The sequence below is a fragment of the Amblyraja radiata genome, chromosome 15 (genome assembly GCF_010909765.2).
Source record: "Amblyraja radiata isolate CabotCenter1 chromosome 15, sAmbRad1.1.pri, whole genome shotgun sequence".
Taxonomy (NCBI): Eukaryota; Metazoa; Chordata; class Chondrichthyes; order Rajiformes; family Rajidae; genus Amblyraja; species Amblyraja radiata.
Window position 1 is genome coordinate 19,755,907 of NC_045970.1, and position 16,631 is coordinate 19,772,537.

At 38.5% G+C, this 16,631-nt stretch overlaps 2 protein-coding genes across 5 annotated transcripts in view; one reads left to right on the forward strand and one right to left on the reverse strand.

The window, feature by feature from the left end:
• The first annotated feature begins 465 nt into the window (after positions 1–465).
• On the forward strand, positions 466–10,111 carry mmp21 (matrix metallopeptidase 21). The gene is made up of 6 exons (XM_033034752.1): positions 466–1,189; positions 1,660–1,799; positions 2,938–3,079; positions 6,504–6,761; positions 6,839–7,011; positions 8,737–10,111. The coding sequence occupies exons 1-6, from the start codon at positions 466–468 to the stop codon at positions 9,028–9,030; spliced, it is 1,731 nt and encodes a 576-aa protein (XP_032890643.1). The 3' UTR covers positions 9,031–10,111.
• Positions 9,411–16,631, reverse strand: part of edrf1 (erythroid differentiation regulatory factor 1) — a 52,161-nt gene continuing 44,940 nt past the window's right edge. For 2 of the 4 annotated variants that reach the window (XM_033033704.1, XM_033033706.1), the window contains 4 exons: positions 16,432–16,585; positions 14,101–14,216; positions 12,614–12,780; positions 9,411–12,120 (listed from right to left, as the gene is read on the reverse strand). In XM_033033704.1, coding sequence (XP_032889595.1) covers positions 11,979–12,120; positions 12,614–12,780; positions 14,101–14,216; positions 16,432–16,585 — 579 coding nt within the window. In that variant the 3' untranslated portion in view covers positions 9,411–11,978. The remainder of the gene's footprint in view (positions 12,121–12,613; positions 12,781–14,100; positions 14,217–16,431; positions 16,586–16,631) is intronic. The other 2 variants (XM_033033705.1, XM_033033707.1) reach the window with 2 other exon arrangements.

Sequence of the window (16,631 nt, forward strand, 5' to 3'; positions counted from 1 at the left end):
ACCCATATCGATTCCACATCCTCCAAGCTAATGTCCTTCCTTTCCATTGCGTTAATCTCCTCTCTAACCAGCAACGCTACCCCACCTCCTTTTCCTTTCTGTCTGTAGTTGAAAATAAATGAAACATAATTTTACTTATAGATTCACTGTTATATTTTCCAGTTACAAACAGCAAAGTGGAAGCAAATCCGCTGAAAAATACTATAACCAAAAGCATTGAACATTTTCTTCAGTCATTAACTTCCCATAGTTGAGCAGCTCAACATTATACATTGGTGAAGATGTAAAGACATTAGCGTCTTATAAATGACATAGAAAGAAATGTATATTCAAAACAGTACCATTATAGAAATTAAACTAGTTGTACTCTGGTTTTAAACAACATAGTCCTGGGTCAAAATATTGGTTGCAACAATCTTGAGTACTTGTCTGTCCATTTATTGTTCAGAATAATTTCCATGCTGAATGTTTCCCATATCTTGGATTTTTTTTAAGGAATACCTGTCCAAATATGGATGGACTGAACAAATAAACTGGGAAAACGTCAAACACCTGAACCAGAAGAATCTTGCTGATGAGCATCCAGCTCCTAAAGATCTGATAGACCTTATTGAAGAAGGGTCATCTTCTTCCAGACAAAAGGAGCAATCTCAGGCTGAGCCCACTAAAAACATTGCCTACACAGAAGCCTTAAAACAATTCCAAAAGGCCAACGGCATACCTGTGACAGGAGAATTAGACAAAGCCACTAAGGGAGCAATGAACACACCGCGATGTGGAGTCCCAGATAAAGTCTTGTCCGATGATATCTTGATGGACAATAAGACATCCACTGACAACCAAACTGTCGGTTTAAACGAAACTTCCACTGAAACCAGCAAAACTACTGGCATGAGTGTAGATTCAAAAGGTCGCAAGAAGCGATTTTTGCAGCTATTACTTTCTCCCACACAACAAAAATTGCCATTTTACCCTAACGTGGATAAGGCAATGAGAATAGCCTTTTCTAAATCAAAGCTAACATGGCGCCTGATGGGAGAAAGTTTTAGCAATCAGCTTTCTATTGAAGACCAGAAAAGTGTGCTCAAATTGGCTTTTAGGATGTGGAGTGAAGTCATTCCATTGGAGTTCGAAGAGAATAATGACTCTCCTGCTTCAATGGTCGACATCAAACTTGGCTTTGGAAAAGGTAACATCAATGTCTTCTTGATGCACACTTTGTTCATAGCTTTATTTCCCAAAGCATGACATAAATAAAATTTTGTTTTTAAATGAGATTATTAATGTATATAAATTTAAAGTTTGATATTCTGCCTTAAAACAATAGTGATTGTATATATATATTTGTTCATAAATGCATGTTCCAGCCACCGAATTAGGCAATTCAACCCATTAAATCTCTGCTATTCGTGGCTGATCTATCTTTCCCTCTCAACCCCATTATCCTGCCCTCTCCCCATAACCCGACACCTTACTAATCAAAAATCTGTCAATCTCCGCATTTAAAATATCCATTGACGACCTCCACAGCAAAGAATTCCACATATTCACCACCGACTAAAGCAATTCCTCATCTCCTTTACGTTGTATAACTTAATTTATATAAAAGCAGAAGGAATGATCAGCTAACATGAAAATCTATTTTCATTCTTGCCATAGGTCGTCATATGGGTTGCACACAGACATTTGATGGCAATGGACAGGAGTTTGCTCATGCGTGGCAATTAGGTGACATTCATTTTGATGATGATGACCATTTTACCACTCCAAGTAATGAGAATGGAATTAGCTTGCTAAAGGTAAGATTTTTCCTCACATTCTTTACATTGACATATTTCTTCCATTCAGAGGCTTTACTGAAATTGGCAAATAGACATTTCCAAAATTATTTTTGAAGAAAATATTATATTATCCACTTCCCCTCCCCAGTGTTGTGCAGATGTTTTGACCCAATCACAGTGGTACTGTTACAAGTTTAGTTTAGAGATGCAGTGCGGAAACAGGCCCTTCGGTCTGCGCCGACCAGCGATCCCCGCACATTCACACTATCTTACACAAACTAGGGACAATTTATACATACACCAAGCCAATTAACTTACATACCTGCACGTCTTTGGAGTGGGATGAAACTGAAGATCTCGGAGAAAACTCACGCAGATCATGGGGAGAATGTACAAACTCCGTACAAACAGCACCTACATCTGGTGCTGCATGCGCTTTAAGGCGGCAACTCTACTGCAGTGCCACCGTGCTGCCAAGTTGCAGTTATTTGACATTGACTACACTAAAAGTGGGCAGCATATAGATTTGGGCTCTAACACACAGTCCAGAGAAGAAGCAATGTATATACTCTATGATTCACAGTCTTATTAGATACTGCACTCTGTTTTACCCAATCTGCATTAACAGTTGGGGGGGAATATCCAATGAGAAAGGAAGCAGAGGAGAGGAGGTTGGATGTTCTCACTCAAAGTTGTCTATATCTACAATTATCTACCTGAAAAGGTGGTAGAAATAGATTGTAAATAAACTTAAGAGCTAAGAATGGGGAACCCAAAGGGTTAGCCGCACAGTGCAGTGCTGTAAGGAGAGTACTGCTAAACATAACTTACATTTAGTTGCATTTAACATTTGAGGCATTCAATAGTTTGTAGCAGGATACAGAGTTCCCTCTTACTCTGGGACAGTAACACTAATTGGTGTATCAAGAACTTTCCTGTTTGTGCACTGGGCTGAGCACTGCATCTATTCACATCTTCTGACCTTGTTTTAATGTATAACACACGTATGAAAACAGCCCTGAAGTCAATGATGTATATTTTAATTTTAGAATTCATCCAGGATTGAACCATGATGGAAACATTTCTTATGGGTAAAAGACCAAATGTTTTTCAATGAATTTAATGAATGAAATGTTTAAATCTGCCCAATGTTCAGGTGGCTGTCCACGAACTGGGTCATGTATTGGGTTTACCTCACAGCTACAGGACTGGGTCAGTAATGCAGCCCAGTTACATCCCACAAGATTCCAAATTTGAACTGGACTGGCTTGACAGAAAAGCCATTCAGCAACTCTATGGTAAGAATATGTAATTCAAACTTAAATTCTAGCAAAAGCTACTGTCATAAACATAATTGAAATTTGCAAGATATTTTTGTAATTTTGTGGAAAAACTAAGCGGATGCAACCAGTAACCAAGAAGCAAATGTTCAATTATATGATACACGAAGCAGTATCAGGCATTTGGCTTTGCTTTTCAAAGGGCATGGCCAAATATTAAATCATTATGGCTCAGCCTCTGAACTGTTTAGTCATGAAAAAGCAGATCTATGTAAAGGTATTTAAAATGTTCAAAGACATATGCTTTGTATCAAATTACATATTAGAGATAGACACTCTGATTTAAGTTATATTCTTAAGACCACATGTGCATGTTTCAAAATAATGCATTAAAAATACCTATGGATGGTTCTTGGATTGGAACATCCTGATAATTCTTTTCTGTATCCTGGCTGGGATGGAACTTTCACTTATGAGGTGAAGTTAGATGGCTGGGTTTGTTTTCCTTGGTGTGGAGGCAACAGAACAGGGATTGAGGGGCACAGGATAGATAGTGAGAAACCTTTCTCCGCAAGTGGAGGCATCTAAAACCAGCGGGCATAACATGAGTAGTTAAAGAATTTTAAGACATCTGAAGGCTTACTTTTCCACGCAGTGGATGGTTGCAATACGGAATAATCTGTCTCAGGAAGTGATAGATGTGACATTCAGAAAGTATCTAGATGAGTACTAGAAATACCAAGGCTACAGACCAGATACTTGTAAACAGGAGACAGAAACAAAAAGCTGGAGTAAAAGCCCTGTCCCACGGTACGAGTTCATTCCAAGTGCTCTCCCGAGTTAGCCCTGATTCGAACTCGGAGATTTACGGTAATGGCCACTCATCGGTACTCGGGGCTCTCGTGGACATTTTTCAACATATTGAAAAATCTTCCCGAGTCTTCCCATGCTTACCTGCCGTTAGCGAGTCTTCCCAACTACCTGCCGTTAGTGGTACGAGCCGCTAAGAGACGTCCCCGAGCTCCGACGTACCCGCTATGTTCATTCTCCATGCTTACCACAAATTTGATTTTTTTTAAACGCGGGAGAGCTTTTGGAATGAACTCGTACTGTGGGATGGGCTATAACTCAGCGGGCCAGGCTTTTTGCATCTATCTTGGGTTTAAACCAGCATCTGCAATTCCTTCTTACACAGACTAGTAAATAGGATTTGTTTTGATGGTTACTTGATGGTCGGCATGCTAGCCAAAGATCAAGTTTCTATGTTGTATTACTAAATGAATAACCTCAGGTTTCAAGATTAAACTCCACTTACCATTACCCATCAATATCATTCTGCAACCCAAGACTATCTTGCTCACTATAGACAACACAACATATTCCCATGATGTACCATTCTGTATATCCAACCTTGTGTTTTTTTGAGAAGGGAATGATGATAAAAATACTCATACCTCTCTGTGCTCACTGGTCTGCCCAATAGTCATATTTCACTTTCCTGCCAGTACACCTAATAACTGTTGGTGACCAGCTGACTAAATGTGCTTTTTGGGAGAATTGGAGAGACCTAGTGAACATGTTAACGTTCCTGAACTCAACTGCACAGGCTGTCAAGGTGGTTAAGAAACCACATCAAAGCAATGGCCAAGAAAGCACACTAATGCCTCTACTTCCTGAGAAGGTTTAGGAAGTTTGACATGACCCCAACACCCCTCTCCAACATCTGCAGATGTGTCATAGAAAGCATTTTATTGGGATGCATCACAACATGGTTTGGGAGCAGTTCCATCCAAGACCACAAGAAATTGCAGAGTTGTGGACGTAGCCCAGACCATCACACAAACCAACTTCCTTTCCATGAGCTCTATCTACACTTCACACTGTCTAGGCAAGACCACCAGCATAATCAAGATCCAGTCTTGCCCCAGTCATTCCCTCATCTCCCCTCTCCCATCAGGCAAGGGGTATAGAATTTTGAAAATTGAATACCTCCAGATTTAGGGACAGTTTCTTCCCAGCCATTATCAGGCAACTGAACTGTCCTCTCACCAGCGAGTGTGGTCCTGACATCACATCTTTCTCATTGGAGAGCTGTGAACTACCTTTAAACAGACTTTATCTTGCACTAAATGATATACTTTGTTTCTGTACGTAGTGGACAGCTTGATTATAATCATGTGTAGTCTTTTTATTGACTGCAAAGCACGCAACAAATAAAACTTTTCACTGTACCTTAGTTCACGTGACAATAATAAACTAATGAACAAATTCTTCATTAGTTGTGGCACACAATGAAAGAGCAAGGATGTTATGGCACAACTATATAAAAATTTAATGAGGCCACAGGAGATCATGTATCAGGAACACTGAAATCTAGAGGAGTTGGAGATGATAACAAAGATAAAAGGATGAGGGAGAAATTGTAGAGGAATCAATGAAAAGGTGGGTGCTCTGCAAGGTGCCTTGGAGTTAAAGTTTCTCATTTACCTACACGACTCCCAATGCGACACTACAGGCACCCCCAGTGTTGCCCAGGGAGTGTTGACGTCAAATGCTTCACCTATTTGAAAAACATTCGATACCACAAAGATAAATTAATAACTAGAAATGCCAGGTCAAATTTTAGCAATGGTGCAATGTAACTTGATTTATTGTGGGTTATATTGATTTTCATTAGCATAGCATGAAAAACCATGATCTCATCCAACCTCCCAACTATTTGCATTTGTTTCCAGGTACAGTTCCTCATCAGGTTCTGACAGGGTTCTGTACCGAAGAACTGTTTGTAACCTGAACAGTTAGCAAGCCTGAAACAAGGCCACTCAACAATATATTTAGATAAAAACATGGGCCAACCAAGAGCAATGTATAATAAAATCAGAGCATTTAACTCAAACATTCAGATCTCTCTACAAGATTCAATATTACCACAAACAGTTCCCACAGGGCAGATGTCAGATGCTGTACAGCAGCTAGCAAATCCACCCTGCTGGTCTCTCAAACATTAGTTCTTATGTACAGGCTATATATAGGTCAGGCATTTGTAACACGGTGAGGACCTGTATACATTTCTCTGGGAAAATACCCATCATCTAATATCTAGCTTAGATACATTCTTGTGTAACATGGTCATAAACCTCTTCTACAATGGAATCTCCACCAGCTATCTGGTCAAAGGCAAACGTTCATCCATTTAATGACAGTGATCCAAATGTAATTGGTAACAAGCAGTCTAGAATTGGAGATGGCAAGAGTCCAGGAAGAGAGAGATAAGCTAAATGTCATGCCAAGAATGAAAAAAAAAACCCCGAAAAAAAAGCTCTATTATACAATGTTGCTAGTCATCATAATACATAATAAGGCTTGCATTATAACAGTTATATTTAGATTAAAATTATTTAAGACAATTTGGCAATAGATTTATATCCCTTATTCTTCATAGGTATTTGTGAAAGTCCCTTTGACACGGTATTTGACTGGATTCACAAGGAGAAAAATCATTACGGAGAGCTGATGATTCAATTTAACACATATTTCTTCAGAAATGAATTGTATTGGCTTTATGAAAATCGTAATAATCGAACACGCTATGGAGATCCCGTTGCAACCTCAGTTGGATGGCAAGGAATCCCAAGTCTTGGAATTGATGCAATTGTGCACATATGGACATGGACAAGAGATGCCATCTATTTCTTTAAAGGTGATTTAATAACCAACAGTTATAAGCAGTTAATTCATGGAGAGATGCTTTCAATGTGAATTTGTACTCTTATGCAGGTACTCAGTATTGGAGATATGACAATGAAAATGATCATATTTACACAATGGACACCGAGGGAAACAGATATCCCATGTTAATTTCTGAAGGTTTTCCAGGTGTTACAGGGCCTGTCGATGCAGCTTTGTATGATAGGAGAGACCAACATATATATTTTTTCAAAGGTCCAAATGTAAGTATTTTTACTTGTTCTTGGGCCACACGTGACAACAGATACAAATCATTTTTTTACTCAATCCTAGTTATCCTGAGAGCATTAAGAGTAATAAACAACAGGAATGTGTGCAAGCAACATCAGATAGAGATGGGTCAATATCCCCATCTGCTATTGAGACGTAGAGAATAATTTAAGACAAATTAATTGTTATGATATGGAGTGTCAGAGCAAGTTACATTTGACTGAATTAGTCATACAGCATGACAACTGGCCCTTTGGCCCAACCTGCTCATGCCAACCAACATGCCCTTTGGGCATCTGCCTATGTGTGGCACATATCCTTTTAAACCTATCCTATCCATGTACCTGTCCCAATGTCTTTTATACATTGTGTATCTGCCTCAACTACCTCCTCTGGCAGCTCGTTCCATGTGCCCACCACCCTTTGTGTAAATGTGTTCCTCCTCAGGTTCCTATTAAATCTTTCCCCCATCACTCTCTGCTTCCTTCCATGAAGTCAATTCTCTATCCAGTCGCCTAGCTCTCTCTGGATTCCATACGATCCAACCTTCCAAAGCAGCCTACCTGGCAGATCCTGATCAAGTACTTTGTTGAAGTCCATATAGATGATGTCTAGGGCTTTGCCCTCATCAACATTTTTCGTTACCTCCTCAAAAAAACTTATTTGTGAGACACTATCTCCCATGTACAAAACCACACTGCCTCTCACCAATCAGTCCGTCTATCCAAATGCATATATATACACACCTAAGAATACGCGCCAGTATCTTGCCTACCATTGATGTTAGGCTCACTGGCCTCTAGTTCCCAGGGTTTTCTTAAATAGAGGCATAACATTAGCCACCCTCCAGTCTTAAGGCACCTCACCCATACCTAATGATGATTTGTATATCTCAGTCAGGCTGCCTGCAATTTCTTATCTAGCTTCCCAGTGTTCTTGATATCTGATCTGGTCAGGGATAGTTAACCATCTTCGTACACATTTCGACATCCAGTATCTTCTCAACTGTAATACTTGCACATTTTCATTAACTGTTCCAAGTTCCCCAGTCTTCACATCTTTCTCCACAGTAAACACAGGAGAAATATCCATTGACATTGGCCACCAACAGACATGCACGCTTCGGTTTCTAAGGAGCGCTATTCTCTCCCTAGTCACCCTTTTTCCTTTAAATCTACATAATCTCCTTGGATTTCACTGCATATTATCGGCAAAAGCTATCTCCCGCCCTCTTTTTGCCCTTCTGCTACTCCTCAGTTCTCAAAACTCATCCAGGGATACATTTGAACCCAGTCCTGGCTCAGGTTGCAGAAATTAATGCAAATTATGTAGAAACAGGGAACTGCAGATGCTGGAATCTTAAACAGAAACCCCCACAAATTGCTAATGTAACTCAGTGAGATAGGTAGCATCTCTTGAAAACATGGAGAGGTAACATATCGGGTCGGGTCACTTTGTCAGACTGATTGTAGTGGGAGAAGGAAAGCTGGACGAGTGGTGTGGGCAGGACAAAGCCATGCAAGTGATGGGTGGAACAGACAAAATGTGAAGGAACTGCAGATACTGGTTTATACCGAAGATGGACACACAAAGCTGGAGCAACTCAGCAGGTCAGGCAGCATCTCTGGAGAAAAGGAATAGGTGACGTTTTGGGTCGGTACCCTTCTTCAGACCGAGTCTCATTCTTCTATATTTAACTACATTTATTTTCTTTACAGGTGACTACTTTCAATGTGAATACCAAACAGGTTAATGGACATCCAAAAAGAATCATAGATGTATTTCCACCAGTAGTGCTGAATGATCATCCCATTGAAAATCTAAATGCTGTATACTATTCATATCACCACCAATCAATCTTTTTCTTCAAAGGCAATTTCTTTTGGAAAGTAGTTGATGATTGGGATATAAGGCAGAACCCAATACTGCCAATGAATGGATTATTGCCCAAAAGAAATATATCAGAACAATGGTTTGATATTTGCAATGTTCATTATTCTATGCTGAACTAGATGCTGAAATTGATACCGTTCTTAATTGCAAATGATAGGCTTTAAAATACGACAAAGGCTATTTTGAATTGCAAATGCACCGGTAGCCTGCTTTTGAACTAAATGCTGTAGTCTTATGCCAAAAAGTTTCCAAACTTAAGGACAAGAAACATTTAAAATGAGACAAACTATCATACAATTCTAAATATTAAAATAAGGGATAAAACATTTAAATGTGTCAAACTTAATATGTAGTATTTTACGCGCAGACAGTACAGCTATGCAGTAAAAAGGATACTGAAATTAGTTTTCTAGAAACCTGTTGCATAGATGGTTATAATTGTATAGCCAACTTACTGTTCCTGGTTAGTTATTTGTTCAGTACAAAGGACAAGTGAAAGTAGTTGCTTTCTTATTTATTAAATATGTTTAAGAATGTCACATGGTATTTATACCTATTGGCAGCAGAGTGAACATTTTTCCAAAATATAATACATTTCTGAATATTGAAATGCCACATAGCCCTCAAGGTTTGATGAAACCATACAGCTAATTATAAAAGATGATAGAATTAGTCTCTACTTAACTTCTAATAGTTGTGTTCCCTCTTTCTCTATCAACTTAACATTTTTCAAACTGCCTGACAAATCTCAAGGTGGATTTACGAAGACTGGTTCTCTAAATAAAATAGTCTCATTCAATCTACAAAAGGAAGATTAGCTCATAAGGAAATAAACCTATGAATAAAATAACAGAATTTTCATCGACATCCTAATTAAAGAGTCATTCTTTGCACATTCCAAATGCATGCTCATGTTATTCATTCAAATCATACATTAAAGTTACAGTATAAATATTGACCCCTGATTTACATTTTTTTGCATTCACATTGCCCATTAAAGAACATTGCACATTGTTTCAAATATACAATTAGTTACAAATTTTACAACTTGTTAGCAAAAATCCTGTACACAGGATGCACACTGTAAATCCTGAAAATCTTAACTTATCACTATTGAACACTTTATTCAAAGCAATGTTTATTGTGAAACTAGAGATATTTAACATGTTGAAACACACAAGAATATCATGTGCACACACACACACACAAAAAACCCTTTTAAATAGCACTTTTCATGATGGAACATCTCAATGCTTTACAGTAACAAGTATTTCATTGGACCTGTTTATCAGTTCCAACGTAAGCCATACAATTTTTTAAAATCTTTCCTAGATTGATTGAGTACATTATCTGCAGGTTTTTCAGAAAGTTAGCGATAGTGATCATTATGAAAAACATGCACATTGAGAATCTCATAATTCCTCACACATTACCAGTAGATTGCCTAAATATCAATAATGAAGCTCTCCATCATCCAGGCCTTTAGTTGATTAAGTGGTGAGTAACATCAATAGGCAATGACCATTCTTGTAAAGATTACACTGACTGTCAACTCCACTTTATTGCTCCTTTCTCGTAAACCCCTCTGCCCTGCACTTTACATTTATTAACGTACACAAACTTTACTGGATTGGCCCCAATGGTGCCATGGCTATCAAATTAGATAAAGACTGGTTGTTCTTCAACAAGAGGCTCCTTATCAATTCAAATGTATGTTGGGAGCATAACAGGTTAGGAATGTGATGGAACATACCATTCTCTTGGGATGGGTTCAACTTCAAAGTTAAAATAAAAAATAGAAACCACCCAAAGAAAAAAATAACAATAAGAAATTTGTTCATACTTAAAAAGGTACTACCCCTCTACGTCTGGTAGACAATACACATAATGGACTGCAGAAAATCTAAACATTCATTTGACACTTTCTCAAACTCATTACCTCATTTAACAACTGCCTGGAAACATCACCTTCGAGATTTTTGCCAGCTTATTAGCTTAGACAGGTATTATGATTCACTTGTTGCTGGTTCACAGTCTTAGCTAATGTAGTCGTCAGAGTAGCTTCAGCATGTATATAATAGAAAGCCTTGCACTTCTCAAAGTTAAATAAGGCTAGGAAATAAATCCTGTCTGAAACATATACATTCTAAGAAGAAAGCAACTTTATGCCCCAGAGATGATCAAGTCTCTACAGGTCTTATGGTTTCATTTTGAAATGAAAAGTAACTTTGCAAAGAATGTTTTATCATTATTGTGTGAATATTCTATTGTAAATTGCAAAGTACTACAAATATCAGTTCATGACACTGTAGATTGTCTTGCAAGTTGATTTTGAGAGCAAAATGTTTTATTACGGCACCTTTTAGTTCTACACAATTCTGAGTGTGTCATTTACGTTGCCTGTAGTTGCATGGTTTATATTTTATGTAGCAACTCTGTCAAATTTTGAAATTCCATTTACATACATGTTGAAAATAATAATAAAAACAATATTATAATTAAACTTTTAAATTGCTATTGTTACCATTTTCCTCCTCCTTTCTTGTTGACAGTGACACATATGGGGATACAGATCTCAGTTTCCCCACCAGTCATTCATATGTGACAAGTTTGAGGTAGTAAGTTTCAAGTAACTACAAAATGTGAAGATACCATTGTCAAACCTAATCCTGCATTTACTGGAAAAAGCCAGCAGCAGCAGGAAACATAAATTGTTTCACCACACACCCTAACTCGGGAATGGCATGGCTAACTGGAGCACCATAACTACCAATTTGTCCGATGCGAGGTTAAGTATAACAGACTAAGTTCCCAGATTTGGATTATGTCATTACAACATCCAATGGTAAATCAATGTATTGCTTCAAATAGGTGATACTTATTTGTTGCAGGAATACTATCCAGACTAGTAACACCGTATGATTATAACTCTGTAGAACATTGAAGCCTGTTGAAGTTTGAACAGATTGCATTAACTGCCTGTTCAGATAGCATCAAGTCAGTACAGATAAGCAATATTCTAATGATGCTGTCATTACGGTAACAGTCAGAGGACATCTTGTAGTCATTAACTCGATAATTGTTTTAATAAACTCAGTATCACTTCCACCCTCTGCAGTAGAGAAGTGTCCTTATCTGCTGTTGCCCGCAGTAATGTTGAATAAGCATACTTGTAGTTTTTCAATGCCATCTGATCATCAATGATGCCACTATATATTAAAGAAAAACAATATTAGTTTAAGAATGCAAGATTACAGAATATGAATCAAATCACATTTATTATTTTTCCCCAATTGTACCATATTTTCCAAATTGGAGCACATTTTTTCACTTTGATTCCCACAATAAAATCAGAACACTTAATTCAAATTAAGTTACTTTTCCGGACTTTGTGGTTGAATGACAAATAGCTTTGAAACTGCAATAAAAGGCATTAAGTAAGATCTTGTCTCCATATGGTTTTTAAGGAGGTGACAAGATAAGGGGCAAAGCTTTATGAAAATAGTTCCCACCAGATTAAAAGATAGGTGTGGACCCATCTCAAAAAAATGATTCAGATTTCAGCAGGGGCAGGGCATAAACAATTTGATCAGTATTAAATAATCTCCACATATTGCAGTAACATTTAAAAAAATCTAATCCCAACGTAGCTGGGAAAATATTTGGAAATCAAGTTATTAATGAATAGGAAAACTAATTTACCTGCTTTTTCTTTTTGTGGTTAGCAATTTGATAAGTTGAAACAGAAGAAAGGTGAGTCGGGTTTCAAACATGTTGACAAGTTTCAGAATCTCTTCTTCATTAAAGGTGGAAGAATCATTTTCAGGTGCATTTCCCTCCCGATGTTCATGGCAATCACTTTGCTGGATCAATGGATACAAACAGGAAAAGTTAACTCAAAATAATTTTTCTTCTAAATATGTAGAATGAACGTCAAGAGTAAAAAAAAAAACCTGGCCCTTCAACCCACCATATCCATGCTGATTGTCAGGTATGCCAATCATACTCATCTCATTTACGCGCACTTGGGCCACAATTTTTGTGCCTTTGAGATTCAAGACTCATTTAATTCTCAGTATGTAGGAAAGAACTGCAGATGCTGGTTTATATCGAAGGTAGACACAAAATGTTGGAGTAACTCAGCAGGACAGGCAGCATCTCTGGAGAGAAGGAATGGGTGACGTTTTGGGTCGAGACCCTTCTAAGTTCTAAGTGCAGCTGCCTCTATCACTCACTTTCCAATTTTCATCACCGGGTAAAAAGTTCTTCCTCAGAATCCCACTGAGTTTTTTTGCCTTTCCTAACCTAACCTACCTTTAGGACTGAGATGAGGAAAAACTTTTTCACTAGGACTGAGATGAGGAAAAACATTTCCATCCAGAGTTGTGAATCTGTGGAATTCTCTGTCACAGAAGACAGTGGAGGCCAATTCACTGGATGTTTTCAAGAAAGAGTTAGATTTAGCTCTTAGGGCTAACGGAATCAAGGGAGATGGGGAAAAGGCAGGAACGGGGTACCGATTTAGATGATCATATTGAATGGCGGTGCTGGCTTGAAGGGCCTACTCTTGCACCTATGTTTCTATTTCTAAGCTCTCTGCTGTCAGACATCTTTACTAATGGAAAAAGATTCCTTTTACAATAAGATTCCAAATAGTTTCAGAACTTTGGTGGTGACAGACTGCACGTTTTCCTGAATATTGGATATTATCCCTCTTGATACACTTACACACTATTAATTTGCGATTTTAAATTTAAGATGAAACATAGTAACAAAATACATTTTCCATGGGTCCTGGTGACTTTCAATGAACACAGGCAATGGTCGCCCAACCAAATGAGCCAGATGCCAAACCATTAAGATCGGTGATCAATAGGATAGTGGACAATTTGAGTTTTTCTTATTAATCTTCTCAACTTACTGGAACTTTTATTGCAAATGTCTACGACTATAATAATGAAAACTAGTTTATACATTTTAATGTGTTAACACCAAATATAACTAATTTCAACTCAGATTGATTTTAGTAAATCAGTTGCCATCTGGCATATGTAGCCTGCTTTAATACGTGCTTTAGGTACTGGCCATCTTAAACCTTTTAGTCAGCATACTCCTTTCTGGTCTTATGAAAAATAGAATATGCCAAACTCCTGCGTTCACTTGCCCCCAAATTGTTCAAAAATAGTTACCTGTGCTTGAACACATGCCAGTTCACTTTGGATCAGTTGAAATGGATACTCTGAATTAATGATTATATCCAATGCGCTTGAAAGAGTCTTCAGCTTTGAGGCATTGCTATTCTGATCTGCAAATGGAGAAAAGGGAACCTCACAATTGTTGCAAGCAGGCTTCATTTAAAAAAAAAAAAAGGATACTAACATAATAATAATAAATACTTTATTGATTCCCTCAGGGAAATTCAGAACATGAAGACAAATTAAATCATGGATGGACATGTCTGCTTTTAATTTAAATTCTGTGCATGATGGTTTAATTTCAAATAATCATTGTTTAAAATGAAACAGCTTGGATCTTAATTTTAACAAAAAATGCTTTTGATTGAAATAATGAGCACCAGAGATCATTCTGTGCATTTTCTGTTTGTGTTTGTTAAGTTCAAATTGTTTTCTGCAATGAAAAAATAGTGCAGTTATTAATCTAGTTTAAATATTTACATTATAATTTTAGGAATTTACAATTGTTTATCCCTTGACCATGATAATCATGTATCTAGTAGAAAGTTGACAATGGCCATTACTGATCATGCCACTTAATTGTGTACCAAATTCTACACATTACCATAAATCATATGACATTATATGTGTTAATGGTCTTTGGTTTGTTTTATGTGTAGGGTGGGGGAGAGGGGAGAGGGGAGGGGAAAACTTTTTTTCAATCTCTTACCTTGCCGGAGATGCGATTGTTTTTTGGATCGTATCTCCGGTCACTCTGCAGCCTAACATCATGGAGCTGGAGGCTTTGCTCGAGACCGACTTTGAGCTCCACCGCGGGGCTGTGTAATTACCATCTCTTGCCTGGGATCGACGCTCCAACCGCGACCTGCGGATTTCACCATCGAGGAGCTCGCAGTCTCGGGTAAAGACTGATATCAGGAAGCTTCAAAGACGCAAGAGGTTCGACTAGCCCCAACCCGGGGTCCGATCACCCCTGAGATACCCCCGATGCGGGAGCTTGATAGCCCCGATGCGGAGGGCCCGACCGCCGGTTGCGGGAGCCAAGATCGTCCCGTCAACGGAAGGCTCGAGGCCTCCGACTGCGAGGACAAAGAAGGGAAGAGATTGAACTTTTTTTCCGCCTTCCATCAGTGAAGAATGTGGAGGAGTAACTGTGGTGGATGTTTATGTTAAAATGTATTTTGTGTGTTTTGTTGCTTTTTATTGGTATGACTGTGTATGCAAATCAAATTCCTCGTATGTTGCAAAACATACTTGGCTAATAAAGTATGATTATGATGCACTTTTGGGACTAGAAATGGCAATTAAGCAAGCGGCCCAACACATTGCTTCTTAACATAAGACAATGTTGTAATTCTGCCCATCTGATAAAGAAAGGCATGAATATTGCACATTCAAACATATTACAAATATGCATGCATGGGAGGACCAGAATGTGTGTATTAATATGGGACAGCCAGGCAGTCATTGGGATATTTGTGTACAAAGTCGACCCTCATAACACTAATGTTGGGTGTCTAGGTTCTATATCCCCAGAAGTTTCCATGTCAACTACTTTGACCCAGCAAGGGCGTTTGAACATTCAGGTATTTTGGCAGTCAGTGTGCTCCCATTGCAAATAAGTAATTCAGAGGAACCATTTATATTGAAATAAACAATTATTGTAATTATTTACATTGTATTAAAATTACTTTGTTACCTTTGTTCTTTAAGAGCAGGGGTCGGCAACCTACGGCCCACGGGCCGGATTCGGCCCATAACCCAAAATCATCCGGCCCGCAGGCGTATTATTTTTCAATTAGTTTTCGCGACCTGGGAACTATAGCCAGTCCCAGGGACGCAAGCTGATCTGGGAACTGCAGCTAGTCCCAGAGCACGCTGGTGACCTGGGCGCTACAGCCAGTCCCGGGGCAGGCGAGCCGACTTGGGAACTGCCGCCAGTCCCGGGGCACGAGAGGGACCTGGGAACTGCAGAAAACTAATTGAAAAACGTTAAAACTAATGTGAGAAACAACCCCAAGTTTCACACTATGGCGATAGATGTGACCCGCCATCCGCTTACAGACATGGGTCCTGACCCCTATGCAGAACAAGGTTGCCGACTCCTGTTTAAGAGTATCCAAAAAATGTACTTTGAGTTCCAAGAGATTCTACTGAGAGCCTCCAAAAGAATGTCTGCTTATCATGAAGAATACAGATGCTCCATATCCACCAGCTTTAATCTTCGAGTGTCTCAGTTCACCAGTCAACTAATCCACTTATTAGGAATAGCTATATTTTAAAAGTATTAAAGTGTAGTTGTTGAAGAACTTTATATTTACTTACTTGCCATCTGAAACTCTGAAAATGCAACCCGCTCTAACTGAACTCGGAGAAGCTCACAAGGTGCATCTTTCAGCAAATGAAACAGCTTCACAGCCTTGTTGTAATGGAGATCAGCCAAACTGCGGTATTGCTTACGGAAATGATCATCACCAACCTGTTTATAAAAGAAAAAACTGATTGTACATCTTTCCTGTTAAAAC

What these genes read in the sequence shown, in the direction of transcription:
- mmp21 (XM_033034752.1), top strand. Translation starts at nt 466, where the DNA reads ATGTTTCCCATATCTTGGATTTTTTTTAAGGAATACCTGTCCAAATAT. An exon ending in ATGGAATTAGCTTGCTAAAG is followed by an intron (nt 1,800 to 2,937) that starts GTAAGATTTTTC and finishes CCCAATGTTCAG; the next exon opens with GTGGCTGTCCACGAACTGGG. An exon ending in TGCCATCTATTTCTTTAAAG is followed by an intron (nt 6,762 to 6,838) that starts GTGATTTAATAA and finishes ACTCTTATGCAG; the next exon opens with GTACTCAGTATTGGAGATAT.